At 30.5% G+C, this 18,595-nt stretch overlaps 1 protein-coding gene across 4 annotated transcripts; it reads right to left on the reverse strand.

Moving 5' to 3' along the window:
* Positions 1-11,838: 11,838 nt before the first annotated feature.
* Positions 11,839-16,641, reverse strand: LOC118039855 (nicotinate-nucleotide pyrophosphorylase [carboxylating], chloroplastic). Of its 4 annotated transcripts, none has more exons than XM_035046665.2 (11): positions 16,505-16,641; positions 16,126-16,251; positions 15,846-15,988; positions 15,459-15,592; positions 15,316-15,379; positions 15,143-15,225; positions 14,365-14,448; positions 14,116-14,268; positions 13,798-13,974; positions 12,404-12,471; positions 11,839-12,171 (listed from the first exon to the last, which is right to left on the reverse strand). In XM_035046665.2, the coding sequence occupies exons 2-11, from the start codon at positions 16,182-16,184 to the stop codon at positions 12,075-12,077; spliced, it is 1,062 nt and encodes a 353-aa protein (XP_034902556.1). In that variant the 5' UTR covers positions 16,185-16,251; positions 16,505-16,641; the 3' UTR covers positions 11,839-12,074. The 4 variants fall into 4 exon arrangements, with proteins under 4 accessions (XP_034902556.1, XP_034902555.1, XP_034902557.1 ...); XM_035046664.2 differs by having other exon boundaries at positions 16,126-16,259; XM_035046666.2 differs by lacking the exon at positions 16,126-16,251.
* Positions 16,642-18,595: the final 1,954 nt, after the last annotated feature.

Here is an 18,595-nt window from a genome sequence, read left to right on the forward strand (position 1 = left end):
TTTTTAATTATGGTTTAACAAAATTGATTTTAAAATATATATATTGAGTAAAAACTATTGTAGAATGAGTTTTTGCATGTAAGATAAATAAAAAACAAGTATTCATAAATGAGAAGCATGTTATTTTCACTAAAATTTATAAAATTAAAATTAATTTAATCGACCAAACCAGTTCAATTTTATTTAATAAAGCAAAAAGAAAAGGTATAAATACAAATTTATGGTAACCAATTCCCATTTGGTTAGATTTTTGCGGCTTGAAGCAGAGCGAACCTGACGTAAACACCCCTAATGATATCCTCTTGTGAAATAAAGAAAACTCGTGCGCCCCTTGTAGGTAGCTAACTGTACATCTTTGCCCGTATCCCTCTTTAACAAGCTGAGCTTAAACCTGCCTAAGCCTACCAATTTCTTTTCCGCAGAAGAAGGATTCTTTCTTGCAGTTTTTTCTTTGGGTAAACAGAAAGAAAATAAACTAATAAAGAAGATTTCTTTCTTCACGCAATTTAATTACCGTACCACGCTTTTCTAGTCGAGCGTGCGTTTCACGCTTCTTGGGCAACATCTATTCTAGAATGTGCTAATCCGTGTCCTTCGGTGGTGGGTTTTTTTTCAGTAAAGGGTCTCTAATTCAAATTAGCTCCTTTGAATGAGAAAATGGGGCTGGAAAAATATGTTTGCAATATTGTATATTACAAAGGCCACATTGGACCAGCTTTGGAAAAACAAATCTATTCATGTCATCTTTATCCATGCCCAAGTGAAGTTGATTAATACCATTAAAATATTGCTTGAATTGTATTTCATTTGATATTTTTTAAAAAAATTAAATATTTTTATTTTAAAATATTTTTTTATTTATATTTTATTATTTTAATATGCTGACATTAATAATAATTTTTATAAAAAAGTTTTATTTTAATATATTTCTCAATAAAAAATATTTTAAAAAGCATTAAATACCTACTTGAAAACAATTACAACCAACTGCCTTCAGATAAGAGAGAAAAGATTTACAACAATGAAGTGATTGAAAACAAATTGGAAAATTAATTTAATAATATCTTTTGTTGCAAAATAGAAAAAGGATCCATTTTTTTTTTTCTTTTTACCAATAAATCGCCATATAACGAACTCGAAATCCGAGCCATGTGCTTCATAAACACCTTGTGCAGACAAACATATTGATCTCATGGGATCTAAATTTTTTTGAAGAATGATACCTCAACTGAATAATGTTGATATTAATCGAACACAATTATTTAAAACCCGAATTTTATAGAAAGAAAGTGGTGTAAGATGGCATGTCTCATGCAACATTTACAGGTAAGGTAGGGTGGTTTGGTAGTAAGGGAATTGGTTTGGTGAGAAGACAACATCTCCAGAGATGCGTGTGCTGCTGCCGAGGGTCTGCCGAAAGTTGAGGCTTTTTTCCCACATTTTTCCACTTTCCGTGTGCTTTATCATGTTGTTTGTTGACGTCTTCTTTGATCAATAATTAATTTTTTTTAATTTGATATATCTTAACTGGTTATTTAATAAATTTATTTTTAAAAAAATTATTGATTTAAGATTTATAAATTTTAAAATTACTTAAAACTTATATAATTATTAATAATTAGTTGAGATGTGTCAAACTGACTCAATAACATATTAATAATAATAAAAAAAAAAATTATTGCAGCCCCTAATCTTGTTTTTCTTTTATTCTATGGCTTTCAAGGGGTGTGGCCAAATTGGGATTTCTGATGTCCTCCTGTCGACGCACCCCCACTCTAGTAGAAAGTTACATCACCTCCACGTAAGACTAGTCAGTAGAGAGACAAGACGTAGATCAGTAGAGTACGAGCCGCCCCTAGGGAAAATTATTCATAATCATCATCATCCATGACTCATTTTCCATGCGAGGCTTATGTTAAGCTTTTTTGAATTCCTCTTGTAATGGTTTTTTTTAGAATCCATGGTCACTTTGCTTTTTAATTTCAAATTTGGGTTCCAATGTCCCCCTTTTGCATTACCTATTCATCAACTATTATGTAAAAGCTGTGGACAAAACACTCACATCACCGTAGACACGGAATTAGTGTATCTTGGACTTTTACAATGCAATTATTATTTTTTATTTCATTCTTACAAGAGTAGATTAAAAATTAAAAGTTTGACTTTATTTTTTAGAAAAATACAAGATTAAAAAAAAAATAAAGGATTAGAGTTAAAATAACAGTGGAAATTGATAGTTTTTCATCATATCAGGTTCCTCTGATTTTCAAAAAAAAAATTAAAAATTATTTTAGTCTAAAATTTTCATTTTATTTTATTTTTTTAATTTCTAGTATGAGAAAAGAGAGAGAAAGTCATTGAATTTTAATAATAGAGTGAGAAAAATAATAGGTAGCCACCAATTTCAGCTATAAAAATTATTTATCTTGTATTAACATGTTTCATTCGACGAGAAAAGTTTTGTTTATGTTTTATTTTACCATCAAATTATCTAAGAAAATAGATTTGACATCATGAAGTTTTTTTATTTTAGGTTTTTGGTCGATTCTTAGGTTATTTGACGCTGTATATAAATTTATCAAGATGTCAATAATGTTTTCTAAGTATTTTGAATAGAAAAAAAACATTTTGAAAATGAATTTTTAAGCAAAAAAAACCCAAGACCTAGTATTCTAATGACCCTTAATGTGTTGTCTGCCTTGTTTTTTTGAAGAAGTTAAAGGGTGCATCATCCACCATTTTATATTTATGAAAATAAGAGGGCACATGATACTTTACTGCTGGGAATAAAAAGGCCCCACTCATGGGGCATGTATTTATTATATTATATAAATCTTGATTTATCTAATTAAATATATGATTCCAATAGTTAATACTTGATTTGTAATTATATATGTGTGTGTATTGCCAAAACTCACATTTTAATGTTTGCATATTCATTTTTTCCTTGCGTTGGAAATAGAAATTCATCTGGTCAACCGTGAAGCACAAACCATAGAGCTGGTTTGCCTAAAATTATGTCAATGCTTGAAATATTCCTAAATCATGTGGATGATTCCAATAGTTAACACGTTGTTCGGATAATGGTTAAGAACATAAAATATACTAGATAATAATATAAATCATATTTTGACCTCACATAACAGCTTAAACTATTAAGTTAAGATGGTTTCTTGGAGTCTTGATGACCAAGCTATTACAAGTTTGAATCTCACCACTCCTATTTATTTGATAAAAATTAAACATGAAGTAATGTAAGCTTATGCAAATTTCAAGTCCAAACAACTTTTACTTAAGGGGATGTGTTAGATAATAATATAAATCATATTTTGAAACCTTACCTAACAGTTTATGTTATTGGGCTGCGATAATTCATTGATCAAGCCTGTTTGGTATTGTGGTTGCTTTTGTGGTCGTGGTTTAAAAAAAACAGTTTAATAAAAAGTGTTTTTTGTGAGGTTCGTTTTAAAATTTGATGTGTTTAGTTAAAACTGTGTTGAAATTGTGGTTAAAAAAATAGTTTTTTTATGTTTGGTTAATTTTTTTTTGTATGAGGTTTGATTGTAAAATTACTTAAAAGGACATATATATATATAATGGCAAAACATTGTTATTTTATAATTATGATTACATGACGAATTGAATAATCCTTGTACATTAATAAAAAAATTTCAGTGCCCCATCAAATTATTTGAAAAAAAACATAATAAAAAATAATATTAATTAAAATAAAAAATAAAAATTAGAATAAAAAATAAGTAACTGATAGTCCAGTAACGCAAGTAAATTTAAGAAATATATATATATATATATATTATATATATATATAATAATATATATATATATATATAAAAGTTTGAGTTTGAGGGGTGAAATAAAAAATTCAATCCTAAAGATTCAAGCATTTAAAAAAAAATTACAACACAACCTATGCACAAAAAGGATTTTTTTTAAGAGGTTATTTTAGTAATACTATTATTTTAAAAAAACATGCTCACTTCAGTTACTTTTTACAAATAGTCTTCATTTTATTGAAAATTTGTATTTCTGTTCCATGGCAAAAAACAACACTGAGAAAGTTTTGTAATATTAATTAAAGAGAAAGAGGAGAGCACAGCAACGAAAAGCAATGGTAAGTTGCTTTTCACAAACTGATGTTGGTCCTCAATTTTGAAGTGGGGTCCACGTAAAAAAAATACGGTTAGCATTAACCAGACGTTTTAAAACAGCTTTTAATTTTAACCGCAACCACAGTAGCATATCCAAACACCTACAAAATACATGTTTAGGACATGTATGACATGAGTGAGACAGATTGTCAAGATTGTCCAGGCATGATGATCTAATTTTGTTATTATTACTTCATAAAAGTAATGTTCGGTTACACAAAAAATAACGACAATTAAGATGGATTTTTTTTTTTTTTTGTAAAAATAGAAATTTACCCCAATATATTTTCTTATACTCTTGTATTTTTCATCTCAACCAAACATGTTTATGTTGTTTTTGTATTTACACTTTCTACTCCAAGACATTAAGTTTATGTATTTGATATTGTGATAATTTTTGTGATTATGATTTGATAAGATAGACTTTTAAAAAAATATATGTAAATCATAGCTTTTTAGAAAAACTAATGTTTTAAAAAAAATCCAATAAAACCAATGTAAAATTATAGTGTATTGATTAACCAAACATTTTTAAAATTATAATTAAAATAGAATAAAGTTTTAACTACATCACATTACACTCTCCTGTAAAAAACCTTAACCAGGTATAACCTTTAACAAATTTGTTTTTGCGTTTCAAAAGCGTTTTTTTAAATAATTTTTATTTTTTTATTTCAAATAATATATTTTTTATGTTTTTAGATTATTTTAATATACTAATATAAAAAATATTCTTTTTAAAAAAAATTATTTTAATATTTTTTTAAATAAAAAATATTTTAAAAAATAATCACTACATCAATCTTTCAAACTTCAAATCAGCGTTTCGGGCAAAAGTAAAACTAGCCACTATATTTCATGGTCTTATTAATAGCTATGGTGTCCTTCAATGTTATTGAATCCTAAAGTTTACGAAATGTTTGTTGCTCCCGCATTTTAATGATTCCTTTTCCGAGAAATTAGAGATATGTATTTGTCGACAAAACAGACAACGAGCCAATGGATTATTGGATGATGCGATGGGCATTAAGATTCCCACTAAGGCATGTTTAAGTGTCCAGTCACGCTCTCGGTTTTCTTGCTAATTAGTCGGTAAATATCTCAATCATGATCATGCCCAAATATGCTGAAGTCATGCTGTTCTGGTTGCTGGACCTGCTTTGTTTGTGAAAGTACAAATCCTATTTTTATTTTTTAAAATATTTTTTATTTAAAAATTTATTAAAATAATATTTTTATTTTAAAAAAAATTATTTAAATATATAAAAAATAATTTTAAAATTCAAGAAAACACCGTTCGCATTAGACCTTCAAAAGTCAAAAGTTAAAGCTAGTAGGTAACATGGCCAAATTCACAGTTGTTGTCAAAAGACACCTCATCTTTTTACCTTTCGAGAACCTCGAGTTCTCATATTTTGTTGGCCTTCCTTTTTCTTTGAATTTTTAGAGTGTTTGGCTGTTGTTAGTGGTTGACAAATGATGTTTTTTCATTTTTAAAAATCATTTTTGACATCAGCACATCAAAAACGATCCAGAAAGTACACCGTCACTTAATTTTATTTTGATTTTTTTTTACGGGCTCTTAGCAACGACTCTTCAAAAACCATATAATTTGTTCTGATTAAATTTTTATTTTATCTAACTTGAAATCCAAGGCATTTTAGACTTTGGAATTTTGGATATCAGATGTATACAAGAGTTTTCATAGCTTTTTCAAATAACTTTTCGTGCTGAAAACAAGCTCAATAATGCCATTTTTTAAAAATTTTTGAGTAAAAGCATCGATCCAAAAAAAAACCATACTCAATTTTAAATAATAAAAAAAATTAATTTTTTTAATAAAAATATTTGACCGCAATGTCATAGCTTTTTAATATTCGAAAAAAAATCTCCGGAAAAGTACCAGAGTAAGAATACAAATGGGTTTTATTCTAACAGACTTAAAGTACACCAGGCTTATCGTGCAGACAATTCCAGGGAACTGGGGTAGGTCCGTATCATAGCTGGCAATACAATGTTTCTGTTTTGGAAGAGACGGACAGGACATGTCATCTTTCCGTCAACCGAAAGTTGCCAGCTACTTCAAGAACCCTCAATAAGTCTTCCTATCTCGATCCATTCAGCCGGGCTTGATTTCAGATTTTAAGGCATTATTTTGGCGATGCAGATTACACACAACAAAAACATCATTTTTAATGTTTCAAAATGCCGACGCCACTAAAAAAAGGATTGTTGTTTATCTTTTTATAACTATGTTGGATGTTTTTAAAAAAAAAAAATAGAAGAAAAATTAAAAGATAAAAAATATTTAAAACTTGTTTAATATTATAATAATAGTTATTTTTTAGAATATTTTTAACAGTAAAAATAAAAAATAAAAAATAAAAAGACATTAACCCTATCCCGAGGACCGTGTTCTTAAAGTCAGGGGAAGGGTAAATAAATAGTAAGGAGAGGATAAGGGGAATTGTGTTTCTTTTTTTCTTTCTAAAATTTCCATTCACTCCTCTTTTCCGTGAACCAACATTAGATTCAAATATCATATATCATTTTTTTATTTTTTTTTAACTATATAAAGGAAAAGCTAAAAAACATGGAGTTTCATTTAGCTCTACAAATGATTTATTATTATGGATTGCTATGGTCAAATTATTCTTTTATCTTTTAATGAAAAAAACTTAAGGCTTGAAGTTGGGATTCTGTTAGTCTTTTTTCACTAATCTATTAATCATTAAAAAATTGTTTTAGGTATATGTTTCTTTTAAATTTTTTATATAATAAAATTATTCTTTTACCATAGAGTCAACAAAATTTATAACTATTAAGCAATGATTTTCTTGACTTTTCACAAGGTTCTTAACAGTAAAAATACTTCCTTGCCTTCTATATAAAAAATTTATTAGGCTACTGGGTAGCGGTGTTTATGATTTTTTCATGATCCATTTATAGTGAAAGCATAGTTTTGAACCTTAGAAAAGACAAAAATAACCTTTTTTTTTAATGATATTTAAGTATTTTCACGCGGGTATTTATGTCATTAACATGTTTAGGGGGCTTTTTTATATATTTTTTTCATGTTTTCTATTCAATTTTTATTTCAGAAATTCTAGTGTTGCATGTTTCAAACCTATTAACGAGTGGGTGGTGTCTGTGACATTCTGGTGACGCATGTGACACCACTCAATGGTCAAATCTAGCAATTCGTCATCTCACTGGATGCACAATCATCTCCTTTTCCACATGGTTTGGTGTGTGTAGGTGTATGGTAATCAGATTGTTGTCGGTGGCTGTTTGCTGTTGTTTTTTTTTTTCTTTTTCCTCTCTCTTGACAACCTAAAGTACATCATTGTCCTCTTTGTTGTTTGATTTTTAATTTTAGTCATCATTCTTTTAATTTTTTTTCATTTTTTCCCTATATATAATTTTTTTTTCAATTTAGTCATTCAATTACAATTTCTCATATGTTTTGTTTTTTTTTTATTTTCAGTCCTTATTTTTTTTAATTTCTTATTTCATTCTTATTTTCTATTGCAGAATTTTTTTTTTCAATTTAGTCCTTCAATTCTAATTTGTGCATATGATATTTTTCGATTCGATCCTTATACATTTGATTTCTAATTTATTCCCTTGGTTGTTTTGTTAAAGTTTTTATAGTTTTTGATTTTATCTTTCAAATCAAATTATGAATTTTTTTCATTAGTAATAATATTTATTTTTACTTGGTCCTTTTCTTTTGATTTTTTTATTTGTTTCCTTTACCCTTTTATCTAAGTTCTTGTGGTTTTTAATTTTATCCTTCAAACTCAGTTTATTATTATTATTTTTATTTCAACAACAACAACAATAATAATAGTTATAGTTTTTAATTTTATCCTTCAAATTAGATTTATGATTTTTTTCAATAGTTATAGTATTTATTTCACTTTGGTCATTTTTATTTGTTTTTCTTGTCTTTTTGTTGTAGTTTTTATGGTTTTTAATCTTATACTTCAAAAGAAGTTTATGATTTTTGTTATTTCAATAACAATAGTAGTACTGGGGTAGTAGTGGCGGTGGTAACATTAACAATGATAATAATATTAGTAATAGTAATAGTAATAATGATAATGACACTAACAATATAATTAATAACACTACTGATGACGATGATAATGTTAGTAATAGTAGTAATAATAATAGTTTATTATGATAGTAATGATGATAGTTATGATAATAAATACAATAGTAATATTTATAATAGTAATGATGATAATGATGATGATAATGATATTAGTGATGGTAGTATCACTACTAATAACAACAACAATAAAAAATAATAATTATGGTTTATAGCAGCAGCAGCAGTAATAATAATAATAATAGTTGTGGTGATGATGATAATAATTATAACAATAGTATTAATAACAACAACAATAATAGCAATAATGGTAATGATAATAATCACGATAATAATACTAAAAATAATAACAATGAGAATATTAATAGTTACAATAATGATAGTAATAATCCATCATTCGATTTTAGATTTATTGGGAATTAAGTTTTATTACAACAACAACAATAGTAATAATTCACCTTTTTATACCATCAATATCACACCCTTTGACATTTAACGTTTGATTTCTAGTTTTTATCGTTAAACCAAGCATAATTTTAGGTGGCATGTATTTTTAGATGAATACTAGTTCAATCAATAGGAGGTCAAGATCAACTAAATCCCGATTGCAACGGCAATTTCAATCAATAGGACATTTATACTTACAGTAATCAGTAGCACATGTTGATATTTGCATGCATATCTTAAGTTATAGTTTCAATAAGACATTTATACGTATATTAATCAAATTTGTAGTGTAGATGAAGGGGTAGATGTGCTCATATTAAATCCACGTACCTTGCTGCCAGCCCATGTCGGGGATGTGGGGCAGATGAGCTTCCCTTGTCATTAAAATTAGATTGGTACTAACACAATGTTGGGCCTCATTGTATTAGATATCACTGTCGAGTGTCATCCACTTGGCCCAAACATTGGAGTAACATTTATCTCTTAATTAAATTTCGACACGACTCGCGAATTTAATGTGGTGCAGCGTATGTATTTTATTTTAATTTAATATTTATCTCTTAATTAAATTAGATCGATATTTTTTTTAGAAGGCTGAAAATAAAGATATAAAATAATTATGTTTTTCAAATAATTTTGGAGTAAAATTTTATATTTTAAAATAAAAAATATGTTTCTTCTATGTTCATTATCTCTATATCTTTATTTTCATGTGATGTATTGATTATTATTAGATTGATTAAGAATAAATAAGTTATTTATTTATTTTTTAGCACAATAAAATAGTTAATTATCTTTAAAAAACACAAAATACTAAACTGACATCCATCCATGAACTTTTTTATAATTTTCTTAAGCATAATGATATAAATTGAATCACCTTTAGAATAAAAAAAATATTAAATGACATTCATGGCTCATGTGTGCTCTGTATTTTCAATTTTTTTTTATATAATTAAGTTGACCTGGAGATATTTTTTTTTTATTTGAATAAAAATAAATAAAAGGAACGACTTTTCAAGTGAGTGTGAGGATAAGAGGACGAAGAAGGATTAATCAAAACCAGAGGACAAAACAAAATAATAAAAATAAAAAGGCTAGGACAAATCAATCTGCTAGACATGTATAATTAGTTGAATTATTACCAAAAGGAATCGTTTTCAATGCCGGCGCCTGCGACTGCTAGCGAGCATTAGTGGAAGGAAAAAGAAGCCTTTTTTCATCGGTTTTCAAAGATGGCGGGTATAAAAAAATATAAATAGGTGGACGGTGGGCAGTGATTAATGTATTTATTGTATTTGTATTTTAAAAGTATTTTTTAAAAAAAAATTAAATTTTTTTTAGTGTTTTTATATTATTTTTAATGTATTAATATCAAAAATAATTTTTAAAAATAAAATAAAAACATAATTTTAATATATTTTTAAATAAAAAAACTTAAAAAAATTAACCACAAACACAAGTTTAAACAAACATTTCTATACCGAAAAAAAATCTCTAAACCTCAGCATAGTTCTGTCTTCTTTCCCTATAAATTACTGCTTTAATGTCGTTCACTGTCCCATGTAAGATTTAAATATCACACCACACGAAAGCTTGTTTGATTAGTCGAGCCCTGAACCTCACAATTTCCACATCACGTTGCATTAAATTAGCTATGTACCACAAATAAATAAATAAAAACTAGCTATAGATTAATGTTAGCATTCAAAGAAATCACGCGAAACGCTGTGTATAATATTCAAATTCAAAGGATACTTGTGCATTTAATTACGAATTACATGCTCTTATTTTTTGTGCCAGTTTTCTATGTTATATTTACACTAGTTGAAATCTATGGGATAAAATATCTTAAATCAAAAAACTTTTATATAGTCCCAACAGCTATGGTTTGCAGTGGTATGGCCTATTGGGTCTGAGAATTAGTGGATGTATACCAACTTTCTTCCTAACAAAGGGGCATGCTGGCCCTATTTACTGCCTTTTTATTTTTATTTTTATAAGCACTGCTCCTTGAATGGAACAGAAATATATATGACGAAAAAAGAAAGAAGAAAGAAGAGGAAGAGGATACATGCACAATCTTATAATTCTTGAAGAAGCAATCGTGAAAACTTTGGTATATTATAATAATTCACAGTGATATTAGTATTTCTTTCTTTCTTATTCCTTTTATTTTATTTTTTTATGAAGAATATATCACATTTTTTGTTACACAACAATACAAATGTTGCATTGGGGTAATGATGGGTCTTGGTCTTAGATGCTTCTAGGTCTTGTTTGTTATTATAGTTTAACTATATTTTTTTAAAATTTTAATTTTTTAAAGCTTCAAATTGTATTTTTTTTTATTTTTATTGTTTTAATAAGCTAATGTTAAAAATAATTTTTTTTAAAATAAAAAAAATATTATTTTTATGTATTTTTAAAATGAAAAATACTATAAAAACATCTGCTAAGCTTCCAAACATACCCTTAATATTAATCTGATTTTTGAATTATAAATTTATGATGATGAATCTTCTTGTAGCAGTGTTGATGGGGAGATCAAGATTATTATTATTTTTCTACTTGCGACCTTCCTGGATTAACGAATAAAAAAAAAAGAGACAGAGAGAGAGTCGATCAAGTATTCCGCTGCACGCGTGTTATTTCTATGGAAGTATGAACAGTTACATCTTTGGGATGAAACTGTTACTGTGACAATGACACTCCACTAGACAGAAAAGAACAATAAAGTAAGAAAAAGGAAGGCTACTGTCTAACCATTGACAATTTTAGATCAAAGTCAAAAACTTAATCCTTAGAACGAAGTTAAATCATGATTCCTTAAAATTATATGAAGTTTAGTCTGAACAAGGAGTTACTGCATTTCAGCATCAGCAACACATGCCAGTGAAACCTGACTTTTTTGCGTTTGACTTTATCAAGAAAAGGTTGGGAATAATCCTCTACATATCAGCCTTAAATCGACTTTACACCATCCCATTTACGAATTTTCTTAAATTGTATCCATCATGAAAGCAGGAGGGTGTCACGCGATGTAAAAGAAAATGTTGCTTCAAATTTCAATTCTCTGGAGTGGTTGAGTGTATAGCACAACAATGGAAGAACAGCAAGACCCCATGCATCCTTTTATTTTTTGAATATTTGAACATTTAACAGCATATTTAACAGAATATTTGAAAATGTATAGTACATTTCCCACAAAAAGAACTCTACTGTAGCATGATATTGTCCATGAAGCGAGGTTCTTCTACAACGCCTTAGGGAGCGGGGCTCATTCCTTTTGTATCATGGATGAAACCAAATTTACCAGTGTGGAATAATTGCAAAGAAAATCATGCTCGTTTTGTGCGCCTTCCAACTTGAAGTGCCAACTCCGTATCAATTTTGAGGGAGATGTCAAGTGCTTTTACAGAATGTGTCAGTGCACCACTGCAAAATTCAAGGGGCCAAATCAAACAATTTTTCTACCAGGCAGCTAATCCTGCATCTAGGAGGTGATTCCTTCTTTTATCTAAACAAATGCCGATCAATAGCAACTACTTATTCAGATAAAGTGAAGCAGCATCCCAGTCAGATCCCACCTTGTCGTGTTTGAATCAAAAAACAAAACTTTAGACAAGAGGGAAAGAAAGATACTACCGTAATTAGATTGAAAAATTACCTGGAAATGTAGGTTACCCCTGTCTGTCCAATTTTGTGTACAGTTTCAAGAGTAACATTGCCCGATGCCTGTTACCATGATACAGTTTCACCGTCAACAAGAATGCAAAATAAGCTCCATATCCCATCTAAACATAAAACTCATATACTTAACATATGCTCAAGAATAGATAAATAATGGAGTAAATCACACTTGGCAACACAAAAACAAGTTGAAGATAACATGGTAATATGCTGTTAAATAGATTTGAAATGGCAGGATAAAGAAGAGAGATTGCATCGCAAGCTCATGAAAAAGATCCTTGACTGCTAGGCAAAGGCTCTGATGAGAGTAGGAAAAGAAAGTCAAGCGGTCTTCTAGACATGACGGCTACTCTTACAGAACATTTCAGATGGCAAGTTTCACGTTGCTTTATGGTGCTATTTCAATTTTTTTTTTAAATGCAAAACGGGAATGAAAAGGTATCTGTATTTTGATTCATATGCAACCACTATATTCTATTAATACTTTCCAGTCTCAGAAAGTAAGCAGAGAAAGCACATTCCTGCAGGGGACATCACCTCGATAAACTACGTTTCAGTTACAGGACATGAAAAAGAGTATTATTTCACACAGGCAAGGACTTCAGGATAGCAGTTCGTGAAATTCAGGTGATTAGGACACTGGCTGTACATGCGATCACTTTTAATTTATGATGTCTAATTATATAAATATAGCATGCTTGATCATTCATGGGACCCATCCAAAGCAAAATGATTATTACGAAAGATACTATGATGCAAGACAAGATGAAGAAAATCAACAATACATGAGAATTGATGTAGGATAGAAGAACAAAATCACCAACAAGAGAGACACTCGATTTTGGAGAAAGCAACGCAAGAGACACAAAATCAATCTTGAAGAAAACTCTAGTTTATTTATTCAACAGTCTCATAACTAATGTCTAGGTTCTTATTTGCACGTACCAAACCAGACAAAATAGAAAAACCTAATAAGTCTTGATTCATAAGAATGCTAAAATCCTAATTTAACTTCCAAATAATAAATACTAACATTCCCAAGTAATAAAATCTGGAATAATCATACAATATATTAAAACTCCTAAATAATAAAAACCAACTCCCATTGTTGCCTTCATTCTCCATCACATATGTATCTTTCATATATATGATGACAAGTTTTTGCATAGCTTTCTACATGACCATTGAACAAAGATAGAAGAGCTGTATCCTCAACTGTCAAATTTATAGAAGTGTCCCATGAAACAATAGGGACATTATCAAGTTACAAATAAGTACCAGGAAAGTAGATATGATTGATATGTCAGACTGGTAAACTTAAATAACACAAATTGAGAAGGAAAATAAAGTAAAGCTGATTATAAGAGCTACCTCAGTCTCAAATCTCCCGTTGATCATTTCCACAGCATCTTTAAGCATAGATACATCAACATCCCCATTTGGTAGTGGTATAACCATATTATCTAGCATTATCCGGGTCAAGGATGACTTTGTTTGAGATGTATAACGTAGCACCTCATCTACTTCTTCAAGAGTCCTGGTTTCAACCTTTTGGAAGAAGAAAAATCAAGACTGACAAGATTCAGCAAGAAACACAAACAAAATTTAGCAGATTAATTTCCACCCGACTACCAAACCATTCCAATACTTTAGAATCTGTAAGAAGACTTTAAAATATGAAAAAACTACCTCAACCTCCATTTGAAGGTTTTGTTGCTCTAAATACTGATCAACAGATTTGATGGCATTTATGATACCTCCAGCTATTGATATATGATTATCTTTTATCATAACCATATCAAACAAACCCATTCTGTGATTTCGCCCCCCACCAATTAGAACCTAAAACAAGAGAATGTAACAAGTCAAGAAAAAAATATACACAAAGTCAACGGAAAGGTTATCACTATAGAGCACAAGAAAGGAAGTGAACCACACCGCCCACTTATCAACCAAACGTAAACCCGGAGCCGTTTTTCGTGTCTCTAAAATGCAAGCTGGGCGTGCCGCATCAGCCATTGTCTGCAGGACACATGAACAATTTAAGCTCTTTTGCACATGGCGACAAACATAATAAAACCAGTTTTCCAGGTGTGCATGATTGAAATTCAGTTAACTGCCTATGCAAAATCCACATTGGATTCCATATAAGATATACTGGTTAAAAGAAGTGTAACTTATTCACGTGTGGCGCTTGGTAAATCCACTGTCATAGTCTCAAAAGATCTAGGATCAAATCCCAACTTAAAATTCAAGGAGAAGGATTAAGGGAAAGGGGAATAGTTACCCCTGTTCTGTAAACCGACCATGGGACCAAAAACACTTCATTCAATGTACATTGATATCAATCACAAAATATTACCACCCATGTTCAGATGTTCTAATCATACATCTGTGCAACAAAGCATGGTGGTGATGTTAACAAAATATAACCAGCAGTTTGAAACATACAGTAGTGACAGCATGAATGGAGTGATTCTCACAACAAAATCATTTGCTTTAATTTTTTGGAGCACTTGCTTGAATCACCAATGTCCTATTGTACTTCCACAACCCATAACATATGGATTTAGACAGGATGCAAAACATTTTAGTGATTTCCATCTCTTGTTATGTGCTATAATATGGCCACAGACCCTTGTGAAATTAAAAATGACGATGCAGTATCGACACCATATTACTTGATTGTATTTTCAAATTCTAGGAAAAAAGACACCTTAGTCAGAGTTGCTATTCCGCTCATCCGCTGCATAAAATTTAGCACCACTCTTTCAGCAACAACAATATTGTGTGCTTGTCCTGCATTCAAAGAAATAAAGATGTGATAATAACCTGTCAATGAATACTTAAAAACCACGAAGGACTTTTTCTTAACTTCCACTAGTTTACCAGATACTTTTCCAAACTGCAGTCCTTTCTGAACATAATCTCCATCCTTCTGAGACCACTCTACCTAATATAAGGTCTATGTCAAGAATGATCAAGGGTGCAAACCACACCAATAAAAGAAAAAAAAGTGAGTGCATCAATACCTTTAGAGAGGGATCAACCTCGTGAAATATCATCTCTGCAAGTGAAATTCCAGCAACGATGCCGTCTTCCTTTGCCAAGAAATGGGCTTCCACTTCCATGTCAAAAGGAATTGTTGCCAAACAAGTCACATCTCCTGCATTAAACCACAAATATTACTTTAGAAATATCTTTATACAAGGAGTAGAAGATCCATCCGTGGGGTTTTTCAACAACTTAACACGTATGTAAAAACAACAGAGATCAGAACGAATGAAATGACGATTCAAATAAGCACAAGAGACATTCTAGAATACACAAAACATTGAACTCATTCAAATTTTGTCTGTGAGAAGAACAAGGATAGACTAAAAAAAGAATGAAAATTCAAAAAGATTTGGATCAAAGACCTCGATCCCCAGCATCTTCAGCGAGTGCCAGCTTAATAACACCCTTCATATCATATGTAGGATGTGAAGGAGGTTTTACTACCATCGACCGGAAAGATAATCCAGGATTTATGGTTTGAGCCACAGACATTTTAACAACCCGCCTGCAACAATTCAAACTACTTAAAACATAATAAAAACAAAGTCCAAAACCACCAAAAATTATATATATAAAAAAAAATGTAATTTTTCTTCCTAATAAAAGGCCGCCCCCCCCCCCCCCCAAAAAAAAAAAAAAGACCTTGAAGTTGAATATAATAGAGGTAGCGTTGATGAAGAACTAAAAATGATCCGAGACATAATTGTATATTTTCCTGGAGCTCTTCAAAGTGTGTGGGCTACAAAAAAATGCACACCAACCCTCCACCTATACAGCTTCACCCATGCATACATCAACAAAATGGGGGTTAAGAAGCAAGATTCATCTCTAAGAGAACAATTAGTGTATTGCATTAAAAATCCATGTAAACCCAAAAATTGAATTGGTAGTTGCTAATTAGAAGGCCAAAGGGTGATTGATAAAGTAAGAAAAATAAATTTTTTTTTTTTTTTTTTAAAGAAAAGACAAAGAATCGTGAAAGAATAAAACAGAAAGAAAGAAAAACAAATAATAAACTCACGTTTGCAGCAGCTAGTTCAGTAGCGAGAGATTGAAAGCCTGTCCGAGTCCCGAGAGGAGGGTGTTTCCTAACGTTAGATATAACTAGTAACTGAAAAAGAACAAAACGGAGAGGCGGCCTCCACTTTCGCCTTTTTATTTATTATTAAAGGAAAGATTCTTATATTTATCTCCATTTCTGAATTCTTTTTAATTGTTGTTTAGAAGTCCAAGTCCAAGTCCAATAGAGAGTTACAGCTCTGGCCCAATTCAAACTACGCTTAAATTTGTTGGGCTGTATTTTCTAAACTTGCTCTGAAATTTTTTTTTATAAAAAAAAGCATGTCCTCTTTTCACTATTTATTTATTAATAAAGGTGTTCGAGCCACCTTGCATATACTTCAATTAATTCTACGAATCCTAAAGTTAATAAATATATAAGCCTTCAATAACCATTATATATCCTCTTTTCACTTTTATTAACCTTTATGTGTGTTATGAATTTAATTATCTTTTTACATAAAAATAGATAGTGATGGCCTATTCGGTGGCCCCAAAAGTTTATTTATTTATTTATTTTTCTTAAATCACCCTTGAGCTCATATTTTTAAAGGTATTGTTATGAAATGCCCACCCAACAATAGAAGTATACATTTTAGCCCTCCTAGTTTACTAATCCTGCTTCCGTTCGTGATTATACACTTGGCAAGTAATAGGGGTGTTCAAAATAGCCAATTAACCAAGAAAACTGAAGAAAAATTAATTGAAAAAACCGAACTAAAATAAAAAATCGATTAAACCAATTTTTAAAACTATAACTTTTAACAGGTCCGGTTTGGTTTCGGTTTTGAACCAAAAACCGGACCAAACCGAACCGGACCCATCAACAAAAAATTATGGTATAAATAGTTAAGTTAACCTAATCGGTTAACCCTTCCTCCCTGTGCATCTCATCTCATAAAAAGCCGTATTCTTCCTAGATAAATTCTCAATCTTCCTCTCAATTAATTCATAATCTTCCTTTCCCAGCTTTTGCACTTTCTCAATTTCTGCACTGCCATCTGCATTTAAGGGTTTAACAAGCAAAGCCCTGGCCTCCTCTGCTTGGTTCAACTTGATAGTGGATGTGTCAGATATGTATATAAAGAGAGGTTTGGTTTATATTTTTTCTTGGCTTTAGGGATCGCAAACATTTGAATTGTGCTTCTGATTCAAGTAACCTTAATGGTACCTATTCATGTTCATAGGTGAAAATCCAACCAGGTTTCCCCAAACGAGTCCATCACCCTTTGATATGCTTCTGAGCAACGGAACCGCTAGCCTCGAAGGAAGTAGGGAGATCATGGACGGCATGTGAAGCGACATCGCGGATAATGGTAGATTCATTTTTCAAGCTAGATCTGAATTCTTCCAAGTCTTTTTTGTAGATTTCGATAATGGATTCAGATTTGGTTGCTAAGGTTTGGATGAGAGAGCCAAAGGACTAGGTGGAGTTTTGGGTTGGCGGGTTAGGGTTTGGGTTAAGATTTCCTGATTTTTTGCCAAGAAAACCGGATTTAACCGAACCAGACCAGTTCGGTTTGAACCGCTTTTCGGTTCGGTTCCGTTAATATTTCACAAAATTAATGTAATTCGGTTCAGTTGGTTTTTTTAGTCTAAACTGAACCAAACCGTGAACACCCCTAGTAAGTAGTAATATTGCATCCATCACATTCTTATGTATTCGAAGAAACTCACATCATATCTGTGTCAAAACTAGGGCTAAGCATTTTCAGTTCGGTCTAGTTTTGGACCAAAATAAACAACAAAACTGATTTTTTTAAGTTTTTGAACCGAACCGAAAACCAGTTTAAATAGATTAATTTTGGGTTGGTTCGGTTTTTTTCCCTTTCAAACCGGTTCAAACCGAAATGCAATGCCAAGATCCCATCCTCTAAGAATCAACAATGTTGTTCTCGTTGTTACAACTTCTTGCAAAGGAAAAAATAGTTGCAAAAAAACAATATCAATTCTTAGCAATCACCGCTTTGATTTTTCTGGACACTCTTCAGCTTCTAGACCCGAAATAACCACTCTCAGGCAATTGAGGTGGGATCTTTTTATGTCGTGACCC

The sequence above is a fragment of the Populus alba genome, chromosome 8 (genome assembly GCF_005239225.2).
Source record: "Populus alba chromosome 8, ASM523922v2, whole genome shotgun sequence".
Lineage (NCBI taxonomy): Eukaryota > Viridiplantae > Streptophyta > Magnoliopsida > Malpighiales > Salicaceae > Populus > Populus alba.

Excerpts from the sequence above, each read along its gene's own strand:
- LOC118039855 (XM_035046665.2), bottom strand. The coding sequence starts at position 16,184 with ATGTCTCGGATCATTTTTAGTTCTTCATCAACGCTACCTCTATTATAT. Across the intron at positions 14,449-15,142 it reads GAATAGCAACTCTGACTAAG|ACAATGGCTGATGCGGCACG; the intron begins GTGTCTTTTTTC and ends TGTGTCCTGCAG. Across the intron at positions 13,975-14,115 it reads ACCTTCAAATGGAGGTTGAG|GTTGAAACCAGGACTCTTGA; the intron begins GTAGTTTTTTCA and ends TTCTTCCAAAAG.